Source organism: Maylandia zebra, linkage group LG20 (genome assembly GCF_041146795.1).
Source record: "Maylandia zebra isolate NMK-2024a linkage group LG20, Mzebra_GT3a, whole genome shotgun sequence".
In the NCBI taxonomy this organism is placed as follows: domain Eukaryota; kingdom Metazoa; phylum Chordata; class Actinopteri; order Cichliformes; family Cichlidae; genus Maylandia; species Maylandia zebra.
In genome coordinates, this window is record NC_135186.1 from 29,200,755 (window position 1) to 29,225,717 (window position 24,963).

The 24,963-nt window shown below is 39.6% G+C and overlaps 1 protein-coding gene across 2 annotated transcripts; it reads right to left on the bottom strand.

Annotated features, from left to right (window-relative positions):
- Positions 1 to 3,573: 3,573 nt before the first annotated feature.
- Positions 3,574 to 24,345, bottom strand: rap1aa (RAP1A, member of RAS oncogene family a). 2 transcript variants are annotated; one of them, XM_004546422.4, is made up of 9 exons: positions 24,260 to 24,345; positions 19,506 to 19,635; positions 17,129 to 17,216; positions 14,744 to 14,812; positions 14,570 to 14,626; positions 14,346 to 14,486; positions 11,178 to 11,321; positions 7,153 to 7,271; positions 3,574 to 4,317 (listed from the first exon to the last, which is right to left on the bottom strand). In XM_004546422.4, exons 3-8 carry the CDS (start codon positions 17,183 to 17,185, stop codon positions 7,182 to 7,184), a joined length of 558 nt encoding a protein of 185 aa, XP_004546479.1. In that variant the 5' UTR covers positions 17,186 to 17,216; positions 19,506 to 19,635; positions 24,260 to 24,345; the 3' UTR covers positions 3,574 to 4,317; positions 7,153 to 7,181. The 2 variants fall into 2 exon arrangements, with proteins under 2 accessions (XP_004546479.1, XP_004546478.2); XM_004546421.3 differs by lacking the exon at positions 24,260 to 24,345 and adding an exon at positions 24,214 to 24,252.
- Positions 24,346 to 24,963: the final 618 nt, after the last annotated feature.

Genomic DNA, 24,963 nt, shown 5'->3' on the forward strand with positions numbered 1-24,963 from the left:
CAGCCTGTCGGTCTGTAGACTATGAATGCGTGTGGGAGGGAGGGAGGGGAAAGGAGGCATGGAGGAGGGCCAGAGTAGGAGAGAGAGAGGGACAGGGGGGGGGGGGGGGGGGGGGGGGATCATTGCCGCTCCTCAATCATCGGAGATCATATAGGAAAATGAGATTTTAAGCGGTCTGAGCGGAGATTTCTCTCCATCAAAGGGAGCTGAGCTATTCGGTTACAGCGGGTAGCCTACTTTGGGTTTGTCCGTCCACAAATCTAGGAATTTATTAAAAGACAGAAGTGGGAGAACTACAGAAATAGTTTACTCGACACAAAGTAAAAATAATAAAGCTGAAGAATAAATATTACAAATAAAAGTTTCACATTTTAAAACTGTAAAACTGTAATCTGTAACATTATAAATTACTAACACATCATAGTAGCTTAATGTTTCCTAACCAGGGTCCCCTAGAAGCTCAAAGAGGTCTCATAGCATTCACAAAAAGAATACAGAGTCTGCCTTAATTTTTTTAAACATTGCTTATATGTGTGTGTAAAGTGCATTAACTGTATACAAATGATGGTCCTGGGTCTAAGAAGCTAAGGGAGTGCAGAAGTGCCTTTAACCTGCATTCCTTTAAATGGCCAGCAGGGGGCTTCTGCTTCCAAAAACAGTCCAGTTAAATAGAAGTCTGTGAGTTTTCTGTTGAGTTTATGTTCTCAATCGCTGCTTTCAAGTCATATTTAATGCAAAGTGAGGTTTATTTTGCAAACTATGGTTATTTTTAGAGTCAAAAATGGTGATAAAGCAGAGAAGCTGGCAGAGTATCTTGTGCGGTGTCCCTGGGGTTCTTAGATCCACTCTCAACAGGTCTACTTTCAGAACACCTAAATGGTGAGGAGATAAACACTTCACTGAAGGCTACATTCACCCTTTTATAAACAGTCTGAACTAAAAATGAATGGCTCAAACTTACCCAGTGTAAATGGTGCGGGAAATAATTATTTGATCCCTTACTGAATTTGTACAGTAGTGGCCAAAGGTTTTGAGAATGACACAAATATTGGTTTTCAAAAAGTTTGCTGCTTGAGTGTTTTTATATCTTTGTGTCAGTTGTTTCTGCAATGTTTTGAAGTAGAATTACAAGCACTATATAAGTTTTAAAGGCTTTCATCGATATGTTTATGCAAAGAGTCAATATTTATAGTGTTGGCCCTTCTTTTCCAAGACCTCTGCAGTTTGCCCTGGCATGCTTTCAATCAACTTCTGAGCCAAATCCTGACCGATGGCAACCCATTCTTTCATAATCAATGCTGTGAGTTTGCCAGAATGTTTTGTTCCCCGAGCCACTTAATTATCACTTTGGTCTTATGGCACGGTGCTCCATTATGCTGGATAAGGCATTGTTCTTCACCAAACTGCTTTTGGATGGTTAGATGTTGCTGTTAGAGGATGTTTTGGTTCCATTCTTTATTCAGGGCTGTGTTCTTTGGCCAAATTGTGAGTGAGCTAACTCCCTTGGACGAGAAGCAGCCCCACACATGAATGGTCTCTGGATGCTTTACTGTTGGCATGAGACAGGACTGATGGTGGTCCTGACATTTTATTTGCGAGGAGTGGCTTCTTTGCGGCCCTTCTTGACACCAGGCCATCTTCCTAAAGTCTTTGTCTCACTGTGCATGCAGATGCACTCACACCTGCCTGCTACGTTTCCTGAGCAAGGTCGGCACTGGTGGCACTCACGCAGCCCAATCATCTTTAGGAGACCGTCCTGGTGCTTGTTGGACTTCAATTTCAACTGAACTTCAATTTCGGTGCAGTCTTAGTAGCAAAACCATCCTTGCCCGTGAAGCCTTTTTTATGCAATTCAATGATGGCTGTGTTTCTTTGCAGGTAACCAAGGTTAACAGGAAGAACAATGATTTCAAACATCAGCCTCCTTTCATCACCTCCAGTCTGGTATTCTAAACCAGTCAGCATGACATAATGATCTCCACCTGAGTTAACGACAAGATTATTGAAATGATCTCAGCCAGTTGTTTGGGGATTTAGTTCACTGTCAAGGCAAAGACGGACTTCGCAATTCATCTGATCACTCTTTATAACACTCTGGAGTATTTGCAAATTGCTATCATGAAATTGGAAGCAGCAAACTTTGTGAAAACAAATATTTGTGTCATTCTTAAAACTTTTGGCAACAACTGTAAGTTTGCTCGCATACCAAGAAATGAACAGTCTCTAATTTTTATGGAGAGAAACAGAAAATCAACCGAAACTCCAGAAAAACACATGACACAAAAGTTATAAATGAATTTGCATGTCATTGAGTGAAATAAGCATGTGATCCCCTACAGCCCAGCCACAATTCTGGCTCCCACAGGTTGGCTGTATGCCCACACAGATTAATATCAATCAATTACAGATATTCCTGATCTTATCTTTTTATGTGTATAAAGCACACCTGTCCACAGAATACATTTCTTCCATTTCAACCTCTCCACCACCTCCAAAGCCAAAGAGCAAGTCTGTAGACCTACACGGGGCTGAAGTGGACTACAAGACTATCAGCAAGAACCTTGGTAAGACAGTAAGAATTGTTGGAGCAATTAGGAGCTTGTTTATGATCTGGAGGCAGTTGGGACCATAGTCACCAAGCACATCACTGGCAACTCTGTAATGGATTGAAATCTTGCAGTGCCCACACGGTCTCCCTGCACAAGAAACCATGTGTACAGTGTGTAAGTTTGCCATTGAACATGTAAACGATTCAGAGGCTTGACCTCTAGGATTTTCTCCTGGAGAACTGCTGCTCACTGGATATTGTTTTTCAGACCATCTCTTTAAACACTGGAGATGTTTGTGTGGGAAAGTACTGGATCAGCAGTTTTTGAAATACTCGGCCCAGCGCATCTGGCACCAACAACCATGCCGCATTCATTTAGACATGTGGATGTGCTCACGTCTACATGCCTAAGTGGATTGGGTTGCTGATTGGCTGATTAGATATTTGTTAACGAGCTGCTGCAAAGGGTACGTAAGAACTGGCCTGTGAATGCATCATGGTGGTCATGTACTGTTTTTGTTACTTAATTATTAAAGCCACCACCCCAAGGTGGAGCAGCTGAGTTCTGTCTGCTCATCTTAATCAGTCTCGATTCTGCTTTTTGCTGCCTTCAATTCATACCCTGTCTTTCTGTACGAGTTCCTCTTTCTCTGCAGCTTCCTCTCAGCTCAGACCTCCTCTGGTGACTCAGTCTGAGGCCGTCATTTCTGCTGACAGGAAACACTCAAGTTACTCTTTTAGCTCTCTGGGAGATATCGATCTTCACACTGCTCTATTCGTGACCCAGAAAACCAGAACTTAACGAAACGCACTGTCAACTCATGCTGCTGTGGATAAAACATATTTGTTCATATAATGTGACTTTGATCAAATCAATTATTTTAAAAAGCGATTTCATAATCAATTTTCCACAGCTCATTTGGGTCCAGAGGGCAGCAGTATACGCAGATGTGTCCAAACTTCACTCCCAATCTTTTTGTTAAACACCAAAAACATGCTAAAAGGACAAAAACCAAGACCAAAACTAATGAAAATGTACTAAAATTTAATCATTCATAAAAGCTGGAAAATCATCTGTGACAGGGTAACACAAGAAGCGATATTAGAGTTGGTTTAGTACAATATATTTTCAGCCTCAAGACACAAATCAGAACTCACCATTTCCCCCATCAGTCTATAAAATACTAATTTCCTTAGCTTTATTATGCAAAAATGGAAGTAGAATATATTATGGGAAATATGGAAGGCTTGCAGCTCTCGATATAAAACAAAGTCACTTAGGAAAGATGTTATTTCATCAATACACATCCTTGTAAGTAGGAGCGAGTAATTTATGGACAATGATGCATCTTCATTGACACTGTTAGTGCAGAAATGTACAAGAAGACCAACATTTCACATGGATACTTTTGCGAACGCATTGTCACAATGTGTCAAATATCTGATGTTACTTTTAATAAAACATTTTAGTTCCCATAGATGGATATAAATCCAAGGTCTCCTCTTTTATATTGATATTTCCAAAAAGAAAGACAACTTGGAGAAGAGGACAAAAACAAAACAGTTGTCATCAGGCTGACAGTAAAAAAAAGAAGAGGTGGATATCTTTGCCATTAAAGAGCAGAAAGAAAGAGTTTCTTGAGAGTATGTGCCGTCTCCTGCCATTTTGCGAGTGGTGAAATTTCTCTGTCAGCCTTTTTCAAAATGCTTCGGAGAGGACTTGGAATGCTGGCACGATCCACTGGGAAACAGTTAATCATTACAAGTTTCTGAAAGCAAGAAAAAGAAAGAATAAAGTCAGAAGATTCAATGTAAACGATGTGGACAACTTGTTCCTGAAACATTTTAAAAAGTCAAGACTGTGTCTCGACACTGCAGGACATTTGCCCACCTTTAGTAGTCCCCTGTGGCTTTGAAAAACCTGTATGATTATCAAGATGGAAATGAACAACCAGGGTTATTTTTTAAGACTTGAATTCTTATAAGTTGTGAAGCTAGCCCAGCTACAAGGTGGGCTGCAAGCCTTTATTCCTTGTGCCAGTTTGAGTCCTGGATAAATGGGGAGGGCTGCACTGATGTGAAATAAATACTGAATCAAATATGCAGATCAAAAATAATTCCACACCAAATTGGTCAAGCCCTGGATGGAGGCTGATGACCCACTGTGGTGACTACTAACAGCTAGGAGGATTGTTACAAGGGATTCTTTTTCATTTTAAACTGTAAAAACATGCAGTTTATAAACAGAATGTTAATTTTGTCAACACATTATCCTCTTAATTCTGCTGAACCTCAACTGTGGCAGTTAACATGGATGTAAACACCTAAATATCTACTACATATAGACACACACACACACGTACATACATATATATAAGTGTGTTTCCTTTGCTTTTCTAAAATATAAACTATAAAATGAAAACCATCAGCGAATCCACAAGGGCACAAGATGTTCACTTGCTTAATTTTTGGCTGTTGCAGGATAGAGACCTCACATGGAGCCAACTGGATAGGCTGTTCAGTTTTTCCCCTTCTACCTTTTCAGAATCCAAAAACCGATGGGAAAATTAGGCAAGACTTTTCACCAAAGCGCTCTCACTGCTGCAGCTGTTCATGTTTCATTTGAACTGTAGCACGTTTCCTGTAGAAGGCCATCCCATCTGCACTCATGTCAGCAATTCAAACTTTGGGAGCATCAGTTCTTTGGTACTCTGCCCGTTTTTTGACACCTGACATTGGCTGAGTGTAGTGCTGTCCCCCCCCCCTCTTTTGTACTTGTCATTTTACTTAATTCTCTAACTCCTTGTGTATTTAACTCATGAAATCACTTTCCTATAAAAGCATAATTCAGCTGTCCAATAGTCACTTGCACTTGGAGTCAGTCCATATAAGGGATGTTCTTGTTGCAGTGAAAACTTTTACTTTTCAGCTGCTCTGAATCAGTGAAGTGAAGCAGCTATATTGAAACCATACAAAATATTGACTTTCTTCGGCTGAGGCGAGACGCTTTGAAACAACTCATAAATGTTCAGCCTCCACCTCTCTAGAAACCATCTGTCCTCTTGGTGAACCTTTGTTTCCAGTTTACAAAGAGATTTACTGTGGCACCAAAATGTCAGAGTGCTGCTTATCCCAGTTTATGTTTTTGTTGCAGCTTCCCAAAAATGTCACATGAAACATAAAAATGTCAACTTCGTTATGCTTCCTATTTGCTGCTTTGTAAGACAAAACAATCACAGTATAAACTGTTTTTCTGCATTCACAAAGATCCATCAGGCAGGGAGGATTATGACATAATTTCCCTAGTTCATGAGTTTGTGAGCCACACTTCAGAGACTGTCTTTTGGGATTTTAGCCCAGTGAGGAAGCTGGGAATTAACAGCATGTAGTGGCTAAAGCATGCCTTGATTTGACTCAGAGTGTCGCATGCTCAACTCACAAACATTTCCTGAATGGCAAGTACAAGTGTGGACAAGTCATAACTGCCTCAGAAGCAAATCATAGTAGTAGGGGAAAAGAAAGACTCAAACTTTTGAGTCACTATCTGAAACACTTCCAGTGTGATAAGGAGAAAATCTACAGTCCTATTGTGCAATAAACATCATTCCCAATGTGTCTGTGAGGCCTTAGCTGCCTGAGTTGCGCCAGCTTGAGCATGTGTGACGTATGTCTATGATAAGATGATTGCTGTCAGGAAACTAGGAGGTAAACAGCAATGATGCACAAAAACCTTAAAGAGGAAGAAAAACATTTGAAACGTTGAAGTGTTGCACCAAAAGGACAGTTTGGGTTCAGTTTGGGAGGAGTGCTTTTGGTGAATATCATCAGCACACTGTAGAAGCTGTTGCAAGATGGGAGAGAAAGTAGCAGAACTGGTGAGACTTCCAGGAGTCCAGTTTGCTCCCATTTCATTACAGTGGAAATGCCTTGTTTTGCTTGATGACCAGTGTTTGCAACACAGCAGGCATCATTTAAGAAGCTAGAGCAAAACAATGTCCACAGCATTGTTCTTTGACAATGACAATAAATAAATACTTGACTTGACAGCATCTCAATCAAACCTCAAATCTCCAGAGGCGGATTTTTTTATATCAAAGCAAGGAGACTGCAAACCAAAGATTTATATTGAAAAACAAACATCAGACAATAACACAGTGGTGTAATTAAGGAAAAAAAACAGCTGGTAATTTCTGTGAATTTGTTGTAGGAACAAAAAGGCCAGAGAAGCTCCAACAGTGCTCTCTATAATTAGATTTCATTACAGTTGCGCTGCTGCAGCAGCAGGTGGAGCCACCACATTCGCCAAAATTCATATAAGCACACTGTAAACCCTCTTTGATCCAATTAAAATGGAGGATGGTGTAACAAAAGACATAAAAAGAGGACTTGAGAGGCCTCTGGTTAATTAAAGTCCACATGAAACATTCACTATTAAACCTACAGAGATCTTGTTATTTGCAACACACCAATCCTCCCCCTCAAAAAAAAATCATCATAATAATTATTGCTGTAGGTTTCTAAATGTTCTGTGATAACCCAGAGCTCAGAACACAGCTGGAGCCTTGCAAATGTCTGGAATAAATTTTGCTTTTACACCCACTCACCTGGCCTGGAGCTATCGTGGGATGGCAATTTAGAGCAGTGTGCAACTTGACTTCTTTTTTGTCTTCTTCTTTTCCATCGGCGTTTTTCTGTTGATCTGTCGCACCAGATCATAGAAAATCTACAACAGAGAAGATTTGATGTGTTTCAGCACTTTGCTTCAGTATATTATGGGATGTACGAAGAGAGCTACAGCTCAGGAATGATGTTATCAGTACAAATTCCTGTTGACACACAACACTAAAACGCATGAAATGGTAGACAGCAAACACAGTTTCTCTTGTTTCATTTGCTGGTCTAGCGGTCGAGCAGCTTCTGTCTTTAAAATGAAAATCATACAATTAGAAATCTATTTTTAAAAGATAACTAGAAACACAAAGTCACTAAGTTAACACTGAATGCTTTTAAGAATATCATAAGGTTGTGTGCATTTATGGGAAACTCTCAGGTGTGTTAGTATAAATCTGCAGCTGATCAACTAAAACTCAATATTTACATTTTTTTAAGCCCAGTTTTACTCTATTGTTACAGCGCGGAGTGCAACTAGTCAACCAGACATTTAAACACAGATTCCCTCTCATGCTTCCAAAGAAATAAGTCTGGTAAACATATTATTCATGTTTTATTCATGTAGAACTGCAGGTAAGTGTTGGGTTTAGGATGTGAAGACACCACTTGCCACTACACCCACAGCAGATTTGAGCCCCCCACTGAGCTGACTGACACACTTAATGGCTGACTAAAGTAAGACGAGGATGACTATTACTCTGACTTGCTGAGTTTGTTGTGGGAAGTGAGAGAAGCAGCTGCAACAGCAGAAAACAGTCACGCAGACAGGTGCAGGTTATGCTGGTATTGCACTGGTGAGCAAAGGACTGAAGACTGGTGAACTGTCAATTTTAATTTCTGATTTGTTTTCCACTCTTCCTGCAGTTAGTTTGCTCCTTTAGTTAACTGTTTAAAGCTAGCTACTCCACTAACCTGTGCCTCATCTGTCAGGTGTGTGTACCCTTTTTGGCTGGCCTGGCTGAGTCACTGAGGTCTGGTGCTCCATTTTAACTTCTCTATAATTTGTCTCAGTATATCATTTATAATGCTGGTGTAGTCGAGTATATTCCCCCATTTGCATACTTAAATAAAATGAACTGTAAAGTCTTTCAGGATATTTTAATGTTGTGTTGTTAAGTTTTGGTAATAGTATTTACATTTATTGCAGTGTTTCCAAGACAGACTTTACTAGTGATGTCAAGAGTGGCCATCTGACTATGCAATCTGTCCCCACCAAGTTGCAACTGGTCAGCTGGCTCGCATATGTAATTATTTTACTGTAATACAGATATAAAACAGCTTGAAAAGCATGAAGATTTTTACCTTCAGTTGGTAAATGTCTGCTTATTTTTCCCGTTTAAGGACTAAACCTTCCTTGCTGCCTTTGCAGGTGAACAACAGAAATACTAGCCTGCTGAACCAACTATTCATATTTTATCAATGTTCAACATCGGGTAGCTTAAAATACCCCCTATCAATCTCCCTATTTATGATGGGAAGTTGTAAACGAGCAAAGCAGAAAGTAAAGATAGATGACAACCGTGTGAACCAGCACAGTTCTGCAGTGCTATGACTATGCCCGAGAAACCTGCATGTAATCGCTTGACTGGAGCGATGTATCACCACATTCTGTCGACGTTAACCTGTGAGGAAGGAAAGCTGCTGGTGATGGCAATGTTAATGTTTACCTACTCGGCAAGGCAATTTGAGCTGTGCACAACACTAGTCGACTAGTCACCGATTATTTTTGCGATTAGTCGACTAATCAGATCATGCATCCACTGGACGTAAAACCTACAGCTTATTGCACTAGCATGCATCTGCTCTTATATAACTATCATTAGCTTACAGCTTTAAGTGTTTAAGGTATGTGCTAACTAAAAATAAAGACAAGATGATAGTTTATTAAATTTTAATGAAATTTGCAGATTGTTTCGGTGAAGTTTAATAAACTCAGCCGTCTGCTCCTTGCTATCTAAAATATAACAGGACACCGGAGTAAATTCTCGAGCATCTCACACTTCTGATAATCAGCTGTCTGCCTGACATTTATTCAGCTGTGTAAAAACTATAACTTTAATCTCAGCCAAACCGATTTACTCAAGAACAAATAAAAAATTGAAAAAAGCCAAACAATAATATTTTGAAGTTATCTAAGTGACTTATATATCATGTTTAACCTGAGTAGCGAAAGACAGCGGTGGGTTTGAAAACGATTTGCCGGGAGTCCGGTGTTCTCACGGCTCTAGTTAGCCTAGCCCCCGGCTAGCTATCGAGCTGGTGGGTAACAGACGTCTCCGAAAACGTCGGAGCGCTTTTGAAAATATGTGGTGTCTTGATAAACTGAGCAGATATTTGAGGTTTACACAGCTACATTCTCGCCTGAAAATATGTTAAACGTTTATTTTGTGACCCAGAAAGAACAATAAGAGTAATTTTAAAACTAACTAGCTGCTGCCATTGTTGGAACCTGAGCAGGGCCGGGGAAATGAAGGGTGCATTTGTCGGAGTCTTCGAATTTGGACAGTCTTCGTCGTGTCGCTGTAACGTAATCGGCCTACAAATGCGGGCAGGAGGAGGATGTGGTTCCTGAATTTGGACACAGCTACGATACCGGACACTGCTTCTTCTTCTTTGGGGTTTAATGGCAGCTGGCATCCTTGTACATGCAGTGCTGCCATCTTCTGTTTCAGTCCGTTATTACACTCTTAAATCCTACTACTTATTCCTGCGCCTTTTGGGAACAACGCGTCGACTATTAAATTAGTTGTCGACAATTTTGACAGTCGACGTAATCGTGACTAGTCGACTAATCGTGACAGCAACACAATGTCAAAGTGCCTTGAATTTCAAAGTCATATAAGATAAAATATGATTTAATGACTGAAGGCGGTCAACCAGTTTTGGACAGCTGTGGCTCAGGATACTAAATGCCAGATTTCCTCGTTCATCCACCTGACTGTGAGAGTGATAGATAAAAGGCATTTAATAGATGTTTAATTTGTGACAGTTCATTCACTGTTAGCCAGCTAGCTCCAGTACTGTTTTTATTTTTTTAAACTGTTTCTTAATGGCAGGGTGATGAGGGTGCTGCTGTCCTGAATCCCTCATCTAGTGGCTGGACATTCTTCAAATCCATATCTTGGAATCCAAACTGAAACTTGTCAGTTGTCATCCTTCTGCGCTGAAGATCTGCAAACTGCAAACTAAAGGGGTTGTTCTAAGCAGGAAGAAGAGAACAGGTGCTGCTACTCTAGACATAAAGAGGCATCCACACAGGAAGCAACTAGCAGCAACGTGGCAAACACTTAAAGAGCACTTAAAATCAGGGTGAAATAACCACTGAGTGATGACACTGAGTGAGCGGTCACGGAGCTCAACTTTATTAACTTAAAGGCACACAACTGATGCAACTACAAATTAGAGTGAAGGATACTTTTGACTGACAAATGAGAAGGCAAGACATACATCTGAGGGTTACCTAGGCAACCTGAGACTTGAATGTCCACAGTGACTGACTGTCAGCAACAAAGCGGTACGTAACAAGCAAATCACTTCCTGTGGACACTCCTTTATAGAATGTTGTAGGGAAAAGTTCAAGATGGTGGAGCTCAAGTCCAGGACGAGAAACTTACTGGGAAGGCAGCTGATTACTGCTCAGTTATTTATTGTCAGAAAGTTTATATGTTATTATTTATGAATTCATTCAGTGAACCACCTCCTGCCTCTATACTGTCATTTTGTACTTATCATTTATTTTGGCCATGATAATTATGTAGGGAATTTTTTTTTTTTACAGTATTATAATCTCATGGTGAATTTTAAGATATGACATTTCATAAACGTCAAAGGTCATCGCTACAGTCCTATCAGACAGTTGTGACATTTTGACATAATTGGCGTATGAAGGCATGCAGTCACTGGTGCAGAAGCATAATGAAGAGAGACCATACGTGCAGCGTGTGGTATTAGCACTTACCTCATTAACGTTGATCTTTGATTTAGCTGAAGTCTCTAAAAAGGCACAGTTGTTCCACTGACGGGCCAGGTTCTGACCCTGCTCCTTCCCGACCACACGCTCATCCTCCAGGTCACACTTGTTTCCCACCAGGATCATGGGAACCTGATGGATTAGTAGACATGCGACATGTTCAAAAAACAAAATAATGAGGAACTTTAGTTTTATTTTTTTGCAGATGTAAAATGACACAAAAGCAATGAAAGAAACAAATACATAAAAATGCCTTCTTCTTCATGTTTATCACAAGTTTCAGGAATCTGATCAGAGGGTGGATTTTAATTAAAACTATCCACATGATCATTATCATCATTATTAATTACAATGGTGGCTCCAAATGATTATGGAAAACAAGACAACAAATATAGGAATATATTAGAAATGCTCAAAAATGTTGACCAAATTCATGTTTGAAAGATTTCATCACAAGACTAAACAGTGGTTAGAAAGCTTATGTGCATACTGAGGAGCAGAAGGTTGCAGCAAAAAGAGACCTTAACCAAGACACACAGACCAGCTGAGCAACCTGCTATGAATAAATAAAGAGCGCACACACTCAGCATGCTCCATCTCTCTTGATTTAGAGAGAGGAGAAGGCAGCAGATCGCAACCAACAGCAGCTCTGACATTTCCACCCCGTCACAAAGTTCCTGCCTCCCTGCGCTCTGCCCTCTTCTCCCACGGTGCTGACTTTAATGAAGGAGAGGTGACATGGGCAGATTACACAGTGAGACGCTGCCAGTTTTCCCTCTGCAGACTGAGGAGGAGCCTCAGAATTACAGCATTCAGATGTTTATTATACTCTGCCAACATATCATCACTGGTCGGTGAAAACAGACATCAGGTGTTCCTTCCAAAAAAACCAACCAACCAAACTTAAAAAAAAAGAAAGAAAAAAAAAAAGGATCTTTTACACTTGTTTCTATTTTTTGGTGAGACTTGTATTCATGTCCTAGATAGACACACATATGGATTTATTTTTGCTCTCTCTGCAGATGTGCACCAATGATGTCTGTAGAAAGGGCTGGTCAATGATCTATCCAGTGCTTGCTACTCATTTGTTTGTTCAAGACAAACATAATAAAGATTTATAATATAATAAATATAAATAAATAAACATGATAAAGTTGTTTAAAAAGGAGTCTGTCTGTAGGTCAAAGAAATGCACCAGCATTTTAAGCCAAATAAACTATTTCAAACCCCAAAGGATGCTACTGCTTGTTTTCAAAGCAGCATTTTTATGCGAATAATAGAAAAGGAATCAAGAGTAAATTTAGCTCCAATTACTTTTGTTAAAGCATTATGACATTTTGGGCTAACAGTAATATCTGCAACAGTCTGGCTCATGGTCAGTGGTTATATTTTTTGTTTACTCAGTATTTAACTTCCGTTTTCCACTTTAAAAAAACTTGATAAATATATACATATATACATGTATATGACACAAACTTTAACTTCGTATCACTTTAGTGTTGAACATTTTACAGTATTCATTCATATCCCTAAATTTAATTACGCAATAGAATATTTCAAAGACATCTGAATGTGACATTTAGCTATCTATTGTGGGGGAGTTTAACAGAGCAAACACACTCCTGCAATAGTGCATGCTGTATCTGCAAAAGCTATAAGAGCTTCTTAATGTATGCCTAGTTACAACTCTTGCTGCTGTAGACTTCAGACACACTGCTGCCAGTGTGAGGAAAGAAAGAGAAAGTGAGGGCATTAATTACTGTAATTAGTGAACAGAGGTAAGTGGGCAGATATCAGGCGAGCAACTGACAGTAAAAAGTGTTAACATTTCATAGGCTGGATTTTTTTTTATTAACCTGGCATCTTGTGCCGAAGGGTTGAAAACACCAGTGTATGATCATGTCACTTTTTACCACCATTTTAATGCTATACCAGTACAGAAGCTCAGAGATTCACATGTTATACAGAGGAAAATGTCGCAACAGTTTGGAAAAACAGGACTTTTCAGTTTTCACTTCTCCTTCTCCTACATCAGGACTGATGTGGAGGTACGGTCTGAGTGGCAATCCTTCAGGAGAATACTACAGCGGGCCTTAATGGTGGGCATTAATGGATGCAGCTATGCAATGATGTCAGCAGTGGCACATATACTGGGTCCCCACTACAGAGTGACAGCCATTCACACTTGCATATATAAATGCCAATTAACCATTAACAAGCACAAAAGAGGAAACCAGAGTATCCAAAGAGAGCTCACACGGGCACAGGGAGCAGTAAAAAACGTACGCTAAGCAAATTGATTGGACAGGTGTACTGATGGTGTTTCTACTAGCCAATTCAAATGTGTGAAACTCATTAACTCATTTCCAACACTGTGCTACTAGGCTGCACAGTGTTGGAGTGGTTAGTGCTGTCACTTCACAGTAAGAAAGTTCTTGGTTGAAATGAGGGTTAGAGTAAACAGCTGATAGTTGTGGTAACCGGTGCTGTTCTGCAGTACTGTGACATAAAAAGAGGTAAGTGGTTGCATGTCGGCTGTTTCTGAATAAACTGGAATATAACCAAACAACCAAAATACAGGTGTAATCACATTCTGCATCGGTATGTGGACGCCAGCATAGAAGAGAACGTAGCTCTGGCCGACCAAACTCTGCAAACCACAGTTTGTATATCTGCCATGTTATATGCAGCATAAAGCTAATCAACATTCAGCAACATTTGAAGCATGATTTGACTAATGAACTCCAAAAATTCATGCTCAATATTTGTTTGGACAGTATTTACGTTTATCAGTAATTATTTTTTTGCCTTGTCAGCTGTAAGCAAGTTTGGCCAATTAATTGGTAGATCCCTTTCTTTTTCTGTTAATTAATCATTCGTGTCATTGCTGAAGTAGACATTAAAGGTTTGTTGCTTTTCTTGGCCTTCTATAAAAAAAAACTTATTGGAAAGAAGAGATGCTTGGGTTCTAGAAAGTTATGAACCCTTAAAGTTAAAAACCTTTTTGCTTGTGATGTATCAAATAATTAAAGAAAAAAATTAGGAGGTTTTGTTTTGCAATTTTCATTGAACAATGAGGACAAACATTTTTAATGGGGACCTCTTACATGAGAGTGCTTTATAATCAAAACAAGTGTGAAAGTGTGTTAAACTCACATCCTCTGTGTCCTTTACTCGCAGGATCTGCTCCCGGAGGTCCTGCAGGTCGTTAAATGTTGACTGCGCTGTAATGGAGTACACCAAAGCAAAGCCCTGGCCATTCTTCATGTACAGGTCCCTCATGGCCGTGAACTGTTCCTAAAGAACGATAACAGACGGCATCAGCAGCCGGTCCACAATTTCCTCGAAACACCCCTGCATCCTGCTCATGTTTGACTTACAGTTCCAGCTGTGTCCAGGATTTCAAGCATACATTGCTGCCCATCGACCTCGACTTGCTGTTAAAAAACAACAACAACAACAAAAAAAAGGTGCATTTTTACAAGACTTGTTTTATTTGAAAATGTTTACAAAGTCATGCGAAGCAACGAATGTGTGTGCAGGTTAGGTCATACCTTTCTGTAGGAGTCTTCTATTGTGGGGTCATACTTCTCCACAAAAATGCCTTGCACAAATTGGACTGTCTGTAATGAAGAAAAGAAAAGGGAAATAACACAGGACATCATTACCAATCCGAAACTACTACACTCCTCTTTTTTTCCTTCTTCTCACCCCCTCCCTTATTTTCTAGGTGTGTTGGGTGGAGTGTTGATGAATTCTTCTGCTCTTGTTTAAAGGAAGCTGGCCCAGAACAAGCCAGTCTTCAGCATTCCAAGATCCTTGCTTTAATTTGTCAGGGTTTACTTTATTTTTATTACTTTAGGGATGATGGTACAAGATCCTCCCCCTCTTTTAGCCAGTACTTCAGGCCTTTATTTCATTTCTTGTTTAAATAAAAGAACTTAGTCTAATAAATCTCGGGCGTGGCACTCTCTTTGTATGCTTAGCCACAGCTGAGCCTTAATGTTTTATGGATGTGGCCATAACAAGCTTATTACAAAGACAATCTGACAAAAACATTTAATCCAACTTCAAGTCCTTAAATAATAAGACATAATTGTAGCTCACGTTTTTTATATTCTTAAAGTTTGAATTGATCTACAGTCCTATGTAGATATTTTCATTGAAAGCAGGATGCCAATTTGTTAAGAGGTGAGAGATTTTCTTGCACAGATGGACGTTTGATCGCTACCGAAAGCAGTTTTAGGGAGCACCAAACGTAAAATTAACTCCCTGCTTTCAATTAATAACTCCTTTTATAACCATTTTCATAAAGGTATAACATACATTTTCAGGGTCTCTTGTGGCTTGAAATAAGCCTGTGTGAATGACACACCACTGGTCTGTTACCTTACTGAGATATCTTCGCATTTCCCTGTTATTTCTGGTCATCTGGCATGTCTGAGTAAATTAAATCCTGCTTTAAAATCTGTTTAAAAACTGTTTAAAGATTTCTGCTAAGTGATGTAACAGACCGACTGCTGTTCCCATGTCAGACTTTCAATCTAACAACAGATGTACAGTAAATCCTACCTTATAAAGCTCTTAATGTTCAGGGTTTTTTTCTGCTTTACAGGATTTTATCTCAGGATGATTTTGAGTTTTTACAGGTGACCGGTTGCGCTTAATCCTTGGACTCTACAAAAAAGCTTTACAGGACTTCCAGTTCAAAGCAATTCTTATTTATATTTCCTCTGCCTCGGTGCGCAGAGCCTTGTCATTTTAGCTCCTCTGGCTTTACAGTTATTGGCTGCCCCTCGTAAGACGGAAAGTCAGAACAGCAGGTGGCTGAAACTTCTGTGCTTTCATTCTTACGGATTCAAGAGTGGGAGGAAAAAAGAGCTTTTGGATCACAGGGATTACGTCTACGCACACACACCTCACTACTTGAAACTTTGGATATGCTTAAAGCGATCATCCGCTCCTGTAACAGTCTATGATAAAACACTGAGGAAAAAAACAGTAAGACCCGTTCAAGGAATTAGTTTTGCATTTAAGGATATATGCATGCTTGCTTTCTTTATAAGTTCTGTTGCTGGTGAATTTAAGGGGTAGTTAAATATGTAAAGTATCCTCATAATTATAAAATATGAAAAACACCTCTTGTTATTGAGATAAATAGCTCAACAGCTCTGTAAACCTCACTGAGAAAAGAAAACTTTAATTTCAGCTATGTGGAAATAAAAACTTTGCAACTGTGTGTGTTGTAATATTATATACACACACACATTTTTTGTTTGTCTGTTTGTTTTAATTAACAGCAAAATCATAATTATTTAGCAGTACTAGAGTTTGAAAATATAGTGGATTTTTAAAGTCTGTAAAAGAAGAACGAATGCCCTTTAACCTTAATTATAACTCAGCTCTATGCTTTATAACTACTATACAACCCAACTATAATAAACTGTATAAATAAATATGAACCTTCCTCTGTCTAATGGGAAGTAATTTAGGACTTTAAGGGGCCCATTTTACACTTGTCGTTCTTGCCCTTGAACACCAAAAAGTGATGTCACTGCCACTGAATCGAGCCACGCTTTGGTGTCATTTTGGCTGTCTCTCAATTTTTCTAATCAAACATGGGTCCCGTGGCAAATGATGTGTACGATTGTACACTCCCAGAGTATTGCAGCAATTACTCGTGGAGCTGTGGCGACATCACTATTTGCACTCAACATGACCAATGTGACGAATATAATGGACCCATTACTCAGTGTCAAAAGTAAAGGAAAAGGATGTGCTGAAAGGGAAACTGAGCACATAATAAATATTTTAGCGATTATTGATTAATGGACGCTAAAACTGTGATTAAAATTAGGATTGGATTCATTTACAGTCTTGCATAAACTCATTAAAAAAATACCCTCGGCTTTCAAGCTTTAGTAGCAGCCATCGCTCACCAGTGCAGACTTTCCCACGCCTCCCGACCCCAGCACCACAAGCTTGTACTCGCGCATGGTGGGCAACTTCACTGGACAGCGCAAGAATCTGTGAAAATACAGAAGACAGATGCTAAATATCAGACAGACAATCAATGTGTTACTTTCACTGAACTGTGTGAGATTATTCTGAATAAGCAAAACATTTTCTGGCACTAGTTTTCTTTATGTTCTCATCTCCCCTGAAAGAAGCCTTTAAATAATTAAATGACAGCCAAACGGGTAAGGTTTTTAAAAGACTACAAGTAATAAGTAATGACCCTAACACTGGTGCTGGGAGCCAAACAACCTACTGTGGCAGAGCATTGGATCTAAACCAGAACCTGCTGTCATGAAAAGTGTCTGATGAAACAACAGATGCCAAAATGTGCTATCAGCAGTGCCTCTGCCTGACATACAAGCAAAAGAAGTCCTGACAACTGAGATTGACTGGAGTCTTCATTTTTAGTGTGCCTGGAGGGCAATAAGCTCTTAGGATAAGCACTGATGCATTTTGAATAGTGAATCTACTGACTAGACACTGATGTCAGTGTGAACACCCCCGTCAGTATCCACAACAATGAGAAGTCACTGTTGACCACAGAGGATTGAAACCTAATCATTCGTCTGCCAAAAAATTTTGCTCGACTTCCCACCCACTATCAAGAGACTTCATGATGATACGGGCGTCACCTCTTTACATACAAAAAGAATTAGAAAAAAGTTTGAAAAAAGATGGGCTTACTCTCTCCAGGAATTCAAACCAGTATTTTTCCTGGAGGTAAAACTCAAGAAAGAACTACATCTGCAATACAAACATGCAAACTTTAATCTGAAGCACACTGTGAGGCAGATTCTGACAGTGACACTGCAGTCAGCAGGTAAGCCACAAATAACTTCATCTCATTATAATACAGAGGAGAAAGGCCACAGAGAATGACCCGTCATTAAACTCCATCAGCCTGACACATTTCTGTAAGCGTGACCTAGAAAATATTGGCAGAGGAGACAGGAGATGTCAAAGGAATGAAAATGTTTAGGATGAAGACAGGCATTTTAACTGAAATCTGCCCGTTATTCTCCAGAAACCCCTCACTGAATGTAAAGTGAGATTATACCAAGTTAAATTACTGCCTCTCATTTTATCATCACACTCGTCAATGCTGTGGGTTTTCATCTACTGCCTGTTTGATTATTTAAGAGGAAACTTCAGTAGATCTGACTAACTTCCTGTGTGCTTTCAGTGTTGACTGATTGAAGAATTTTCATTTTAACTTGAAAGTGCAGAAATAACAACCAGTAACAACAATGACAAAGTTTCAAAGTAGTATTAAAAGAGAGGCGTATTTTAAATGTTATTCTGAAATGCAAATGTAATGTTCATTTGATGTATAAATGTCAAAGAGGGGGTGATGCAGGCTAAAATCTCATTTGAGAGCCTCTTTGAATCTACTAATTATGCTAGGTCTGTGGGACCTTTGTCAAATGTTGAGCCAAACAATACAAAAACCACTCTGTCACACTCGAACAGCATTTGCAATTCTAATGACGACGTATGAAGCATCACCAGAAACCCACAGTGTGAGGCAGGCACACGAGGCCCTCTACAAAGCGCCATTGTAATGACCCTCATCTACTCAAGTACGCCAAACAGAAAACAGAGATCAGAGCGAGCATGACCACTGCACTGAAATCATTATTGTGGCGAGGAGGGTAGGTGTGCACGTTGAGACGCCAGCGTGTGCCTGATGCATTGGTTGATGCATAAAAATGAAGGCTGCGGAAAATGAAACCGTGTTTAAAATGTAAATTTATGTAGGTGTCGCAAAACTTGCTTCAAAGCCTTGGTATCAGATAAGAAAACTAAGCCTTCCGGTGATTAGATATGAGCCTGGATTCAAACAGTGGCCCTATCGAGCATGCGAGCTGTGGCCACCTTCGCTAATCCCACTCATTAATTTTTGCTGGCTTTGGTAATGAGAGTACGTGCCTGTGAATGCTAGCAGCACTGACAACTAAATATTCAACTCCATTTACAAATGAACAAAGACCCTTAAAATCCATTTTTAAAAATGACACATTAGCCATTTCCAGGTCCAAAGGCAAACACACAGCGAGGCACTGAGAGTTAAAAAGGTCTAAATTATTCTTCAATAAAATGCTCAGTGTGGCTGTTTTCCCAGATGTTGTAAAAAAGGTTAGTGTCCAGGCATAAATGAAAGAGAATTTCCAAAACTGAGCAAGAAGAAGCTAACTACTTACAAGATGATATACCATGTTCAGACTTCAGTAGACACTAGGACATGGACATATTTTCATTCTGTGAATAAAACACAACAAACAAAACTGCTCAACTCACTGTGTACACGGCTGCTGAAGATTACAACTCCCTCTACATCTGGGGAGGAGGGGCTGGCAGATCCTCAGGTACAGGGATGTCAACAGGAAGGGTCCAAGGGTCGCTCAGGTGCCAGCAAGGCCACGCCAAACTGTTCAGACAGGAAAAAAGTTCTAAATTGAACAATTATCATCCAGCAGGAATGACAATTACAATTTGACATAACTGCACATCAACTTTGGGAGCAACTTTTGTTTTCTTTCAAACAAATTTTCTTGAATGCCAACTACAGATATAGAAGAAAACTAACCAAACGTTGTCAAAAATGACACTAATGGAAAGAGTGGTGCTGAATTATGGTTGTATTGCTTAGTGTTTCTTGCACTGAAAGAAATTCAGCTTGAGAACTGCCAGCACAGGCGTCAACTCGTAAAATGCTCTCGCGCAACCTTTAGCCAATTAGATGACATTATACAAATATCCTGAGCGTGAGATGTGCCTGTGCAATCCAGCATCAAAATTAGGGGTGCAACGATATTCGTATCGATATTGAACCGTTCGATACAGTGCTTTCGGTTCGGTACGCATATGTATCGAACAATACAACATTTGTAATTTATTTTATCAATTTTCCTTCTGACGATGCTGTCTGTGTTGAGCGCTCAGTGGATCTGTGTTCGACTACTCCGCCTAGGCTGCACTGTCGAGCGCAGATCCACTGAGCGCTCAACACAGACAGCATCGTCAGAAGGAAGAGCGCAGGGCACCTCCCCCACCCTCATTCAGTTCTGGCGTTTGGAATTATTTTGGTTTTCATGTGACGTATGACCCTGAAGGTAAGCGAGTCATGGACTAAAGTAAAACAGTATGTTGGATGTGCCATGCAATGCTCAATTACATTGGTGTGAACTAGTGTGTTAGCGCAGTTAGCTCGTTAACGTGTTGGCCGTCTAGCCCCATGCACGGAGCGATCGGCGGTAGCTCGTTAACGGAGATTTGCCGTGTTGTGGCGTTAAGGTCATTTCAACGAGATTAACCTGAAAGCACTAGTGGGAACACAACGAATATGACTCCACATTTACGCCGACATCATCCTAATGCAAAGACAAAAACAACAAGCATGCTACTAACTTTAGCCGAGTCATTTAGACAGCTGTTAGCACATGATTCTCCTTATGCTGCTGAGAATATAGCCCAGAAGAAGCGGATAGTATAGCTTTTATTTTGGAAAGAGCCATTTCTCTGTAATAAACTCTCTTTTCCAAAGATGAGTGATTCCTCAATCAGATACAGGGCTCGCAATATCGCTAGCCCGACGTCCCGGAGCTAGCGATTTTTTCAGTCGGGCTACCAAAATCTATCTCTTCCCTGCCCGTCGGGCTATTGTAGGAAAAATATATGTCAATGCTTTTGCATTCTTTCAGAAATGTAGCTGGGTAATTATGTCATTGGCATCGGTGAGCCACTGTCAATATGTGACATATTGAAGTCGCGTTTGAATTTGCGCTTGTTTTTTTGCTTTCACTTTGCAATCGTGCGAACTGTGTATAGAGAGCGACAGCACTGATCTGTGAGTGATGATAATTTGCGCACCAATTCCTCTGACATAGTCTTATTAATCGTTAGCTTACTATGCAAACATGACAAGTGAAATCTCCCGCAGCAAGCTTAAACATGTGAGAGGTTGATCGCGCAGAGAATCACTGAGCTTATGTGAGTGAGTGTGTAAAAGCATTTCAGTTCTGCTGAGCCAAATAAGACAGGTCAGGGTGAAGAAGTGACAGCCAAAGAAAAGCTTACCACAAAACGGAGAAGTTATGACAAATCAGACTATAAGGCAAAAAGAAAGTGCAGCTTTATGGTTTCATGGACAAAAGAATTTCTGTGGCTGCAATATGACGAGCTAAATAACCAGGGCTGCACATAAGTGGTCCGCAGGTGCGCATTCGCTGTCAAAATAAAAAACACGCACAAGGGTTAGGGTTAAATTTAAAAACTGTACTTTTGAGTTAAAATATATATTTATAATTTTAATAAATGACAAATTAAAAATGCATGAACATTTTTTTGTATCGAAAAAATATCGAACCGTGACACCAAAGTATCGAACCGAACCGTGAATTTTGTGTATCGTTGCACCCCTAATCAAAATGTAGACAAAGTTGATCATTGCAGTGAATAATTAAACTGTTGTAAAGTCCTATATAAGAGTTACTAACAGGCAGCTAGCTTGACTTTTAACAAATGCCGATACGCAATAATAACCTATTACACCAGCAAAGATACAACCCACCAATGTGAGGAATCTCCTCCCATTAAGCACTGAAGCAGCGCATCTGTTAAGTTTGTGCTGAGGGACAATGATTTCAGGCACTGACAATGAACAAGTTGCACTTTACAACTTGTTCTCCAATTTGTCTTTCTCTTATTTTTGTATATTTCTCCTGTTTGCTATTTATTCCTGCTGTTATTCCTATTTACATTTTAATTTGACACAGTGTGGAGCACCCACAATTTCGTTGTACAAGTGCAATGACAATAAAGAGCTATTCTATTCTAGGTGACTGGCAATAGCTACCCACTCAAGGCAATTTTTATCCAGTTTCCTCATTGATGCATTATATAAATAATTTCATTACTCCGAGATTAACTAATTCAATCTGTCACAGTTTCTAAGTGTGGATGGGCGCAGCACAAGCTCACGCCTGGACTTCCACATGCTTTGAAGTTAATGTGCGCATATGGCTGCTATACTGATGGATCATAATCATCATCAAATGAGAGAAAAAAGGAGGAGGATACTTCCAACAGGTCTGGAGCCAATTACAGTTGGCTAAATCATTCAGCGTATATCATAGCTTGTATATCAACCTGCAAAGATTTGACATGTTGAAACCAAGAAGTTATGGAAACTCAAACAGGCCAAATTCTACCGGCCAGCTGTTCTGCTACTACAAAACAACTTTTTTGGGGCGGGACAGTCATAAGTCAAAATTTAACTCACTAAACTCAAACATCCGAGACGTTAATTCAAAATTTCAACTTAACTCTGTCAGTCAAGAAGCTCCCCCCCCCCCCCCTTTCCAGTGGTGGACACAAGTTTCAATAAGAAATGCACTCCTGGAGCGTTATTCCCTTTCATCTGTGCATTCTATGCCACACATTGTACATTATGGAGGGTAGATGGGCTCTTCTGTCACCTGGCAGCTAATCTATCAGTCATTATAAATGAAATGCTGCTTCATTTGTTTTACGCTGCAGAAACTTCAGCTAATAGAACTGAAAAATGATTGTTCCTATTAGAGCTCTTTAAAAATAACTAAAAAAATAAATAAATAAATCACAGAGAACATTAAATGAGTAGAAACCTTTCACTCAATTACGGTTAAAACAAACAAGCAAAAAAATAACTTACCGGTAAATATGATTTATTACAAACTCTTAACACCTGATAGGGAAAAAAGCCATTTCATTCCGAGCAAACATTACACCAGTCACACAAAAGAAGGTGATCAGAAGCACTGTAAAACTCTACTGTGGTGCGTTTGTGCAGTCACATGGAGAGCTTGATGGACGACTCTTTATGGCTATTTAAATAAGCTAAGCTCAGCTGTCATGTTACATAACAAACGCAAAGTTACTCACTGTTTACAGGACCTGTTGCTGATCAACAAACAGACAGTAAAATATGCTGTTCTGAACTATTTAATCACACAGAGTAATATTTTTTAGACCCCTGTTTCCAACCCTGAGAGATACTAGTATCATGTGTCAGAGCCAGAGGGAGGGGGGATTTCAACTTAAAAGCACAAAAAAATACTTAAGTTAACTTCCCTAAATAAATTAAATAAAACATGTTTTTGAAGAAGTCTTTAAAGTAAAACTTTATACATTAAAACAGAAGGCTTCCATTCGACAATTAAATGACAACTTGTTTTCGGGATAACTTTTGTAACGTAGTTAGTTTCGAAAGGAAGGGTGTGGCTTTTAGTTTCTCAGCGCAGCAGACCTTCCCTGTCAAGCGTATTAAAACAACCAGTCACAGAGAGAAGTATCACCAGTTAAACACGAAACAAATGTGAGCCGAATGCCAAGTCTGGGAGTCTAAGATGCCCCAAAAGTAGTCACACTTCGACAACTCAAATGTTAGCATTCTGCTAGCACATTCCGGTGAAAGCTAGCTAACGTCCTAGCCCGGAAAAGACATGGCGAAGCTGTGCGGGACAAACGCCGCGTTAAGTAATGTCGGTTCCTCGGAAGAAATTCCATCGAGTTCACGGTTTAATATTAGTTCCAGTTTGACAAACTCTATTTTAAGTTGCGCTACGGGTAAAAGAACTGTTTAGCAAACACCGGGGCTAATAAGTTAGCTAGACCGTTAGCACAAGAGTGAACTCTTAAAAATAGCTTTTTCTGTTTCATCTGATGCTAACGACTCTGGTTACGCACAAGTTAGCAAACAGACATGCCACTAAACATGTTAGGATAAATGTTTAAAAATATAATCGGATGTTAAAGGACTTGAACCGCAAACCACATTTGCACCGATAACTCATTAGTTACTTGTTAGCACCTCAATCTAAGTTAGCTTCGAAGCTAAGCTATTTTACCACCACTATTATTTAATTACGGCGGAACTAGAAGTAACTCTGGTGTCTCATCAGAGACAAACAAATGCTTAGAGACTAATGATCAAAACAATGAGGACACGGCCCTAACAATTACTCACTAAAATAGCAGTTTTACTTTGAGATAGAGCTGCAGAGGGCACTCACCGTGTTCCGCTATGTGTGCGCTAACTGAAGCTGTGGATGTACGGAAGGGTCGGGGGAGGGGGGGCAGAGAGACCGTCGTGTTTTGATTGGACCAGGATCAGCCAATCACTGTAATCCAGGTTACGGTTCAATTACAACCTCTTCACTTTGAAAACAAGCTCCAGTTACATACTAGAAGTGGGATAAAGCTTAAGGTAAATAACATTACACAATTTGGCATTTATCATATAATCTTGTGTACAGACTTAAACTCTTCTGCTTCGGACTCGATGAAAACAACACTTTAAGTTGTTTTCCTCTTCATTTAACTCTAACAAACTATTCATATTCTATATGGCTTCACTTATGGTTTAGATCACATTTGACCAGGGCCAATTAATTCTTACATTACATGTCTGCAACAAAATTTGAACTACAGATCAATTTTGAATATATAAAAGCTTATCTGACATTAATAAATGGACGATTAATTCTTTTTTAATGATTCACAGAGCAGGGAGAGTGTATTTTTATGGGTTTGACAAGAATCGTTTTTTAGAGAAAAACAAATCTCCCATTTTACCAAAGAAATGAAAACAAAGCACTTATAAAGATATTTTATTGAAAGTTGGCAAGAACCTTTGGCGCTAATGGGATTTATTATATAACCACGTATAAACACTAAAACTGGTAAACACCGTCCTCCCTTCTTTGTCATAAAACAA

What these genes read in the sequence shown, in the direction of transcription:
- rap1aa (XM_004546422.4), bottom strand. Translation starts at nt 17,185, where the DNA reads ATGCGCGAGTACAAGCTTGTGGTGCTGGGGTCGGGAGGCGTGGGAAAG. An exon ending in GCGTGGGAAAGTCTGCACTG is followed by an intron (nt 14,813 to 17,128) that starts GTGAGCGATGGC and finishes TCTTCATTACAG; the next exon opens with ACAGTCCAATTTGTGCAAGG. An exon ending in TAGAAGACTCCTACAGAAAG is followed by an intron (nt 14,627 to 14,743) that starts GTATGACCTAAC and finishes GTTTTTTAACAG; the next exon opens with CAAGTCGAGGTCGATGGGCA.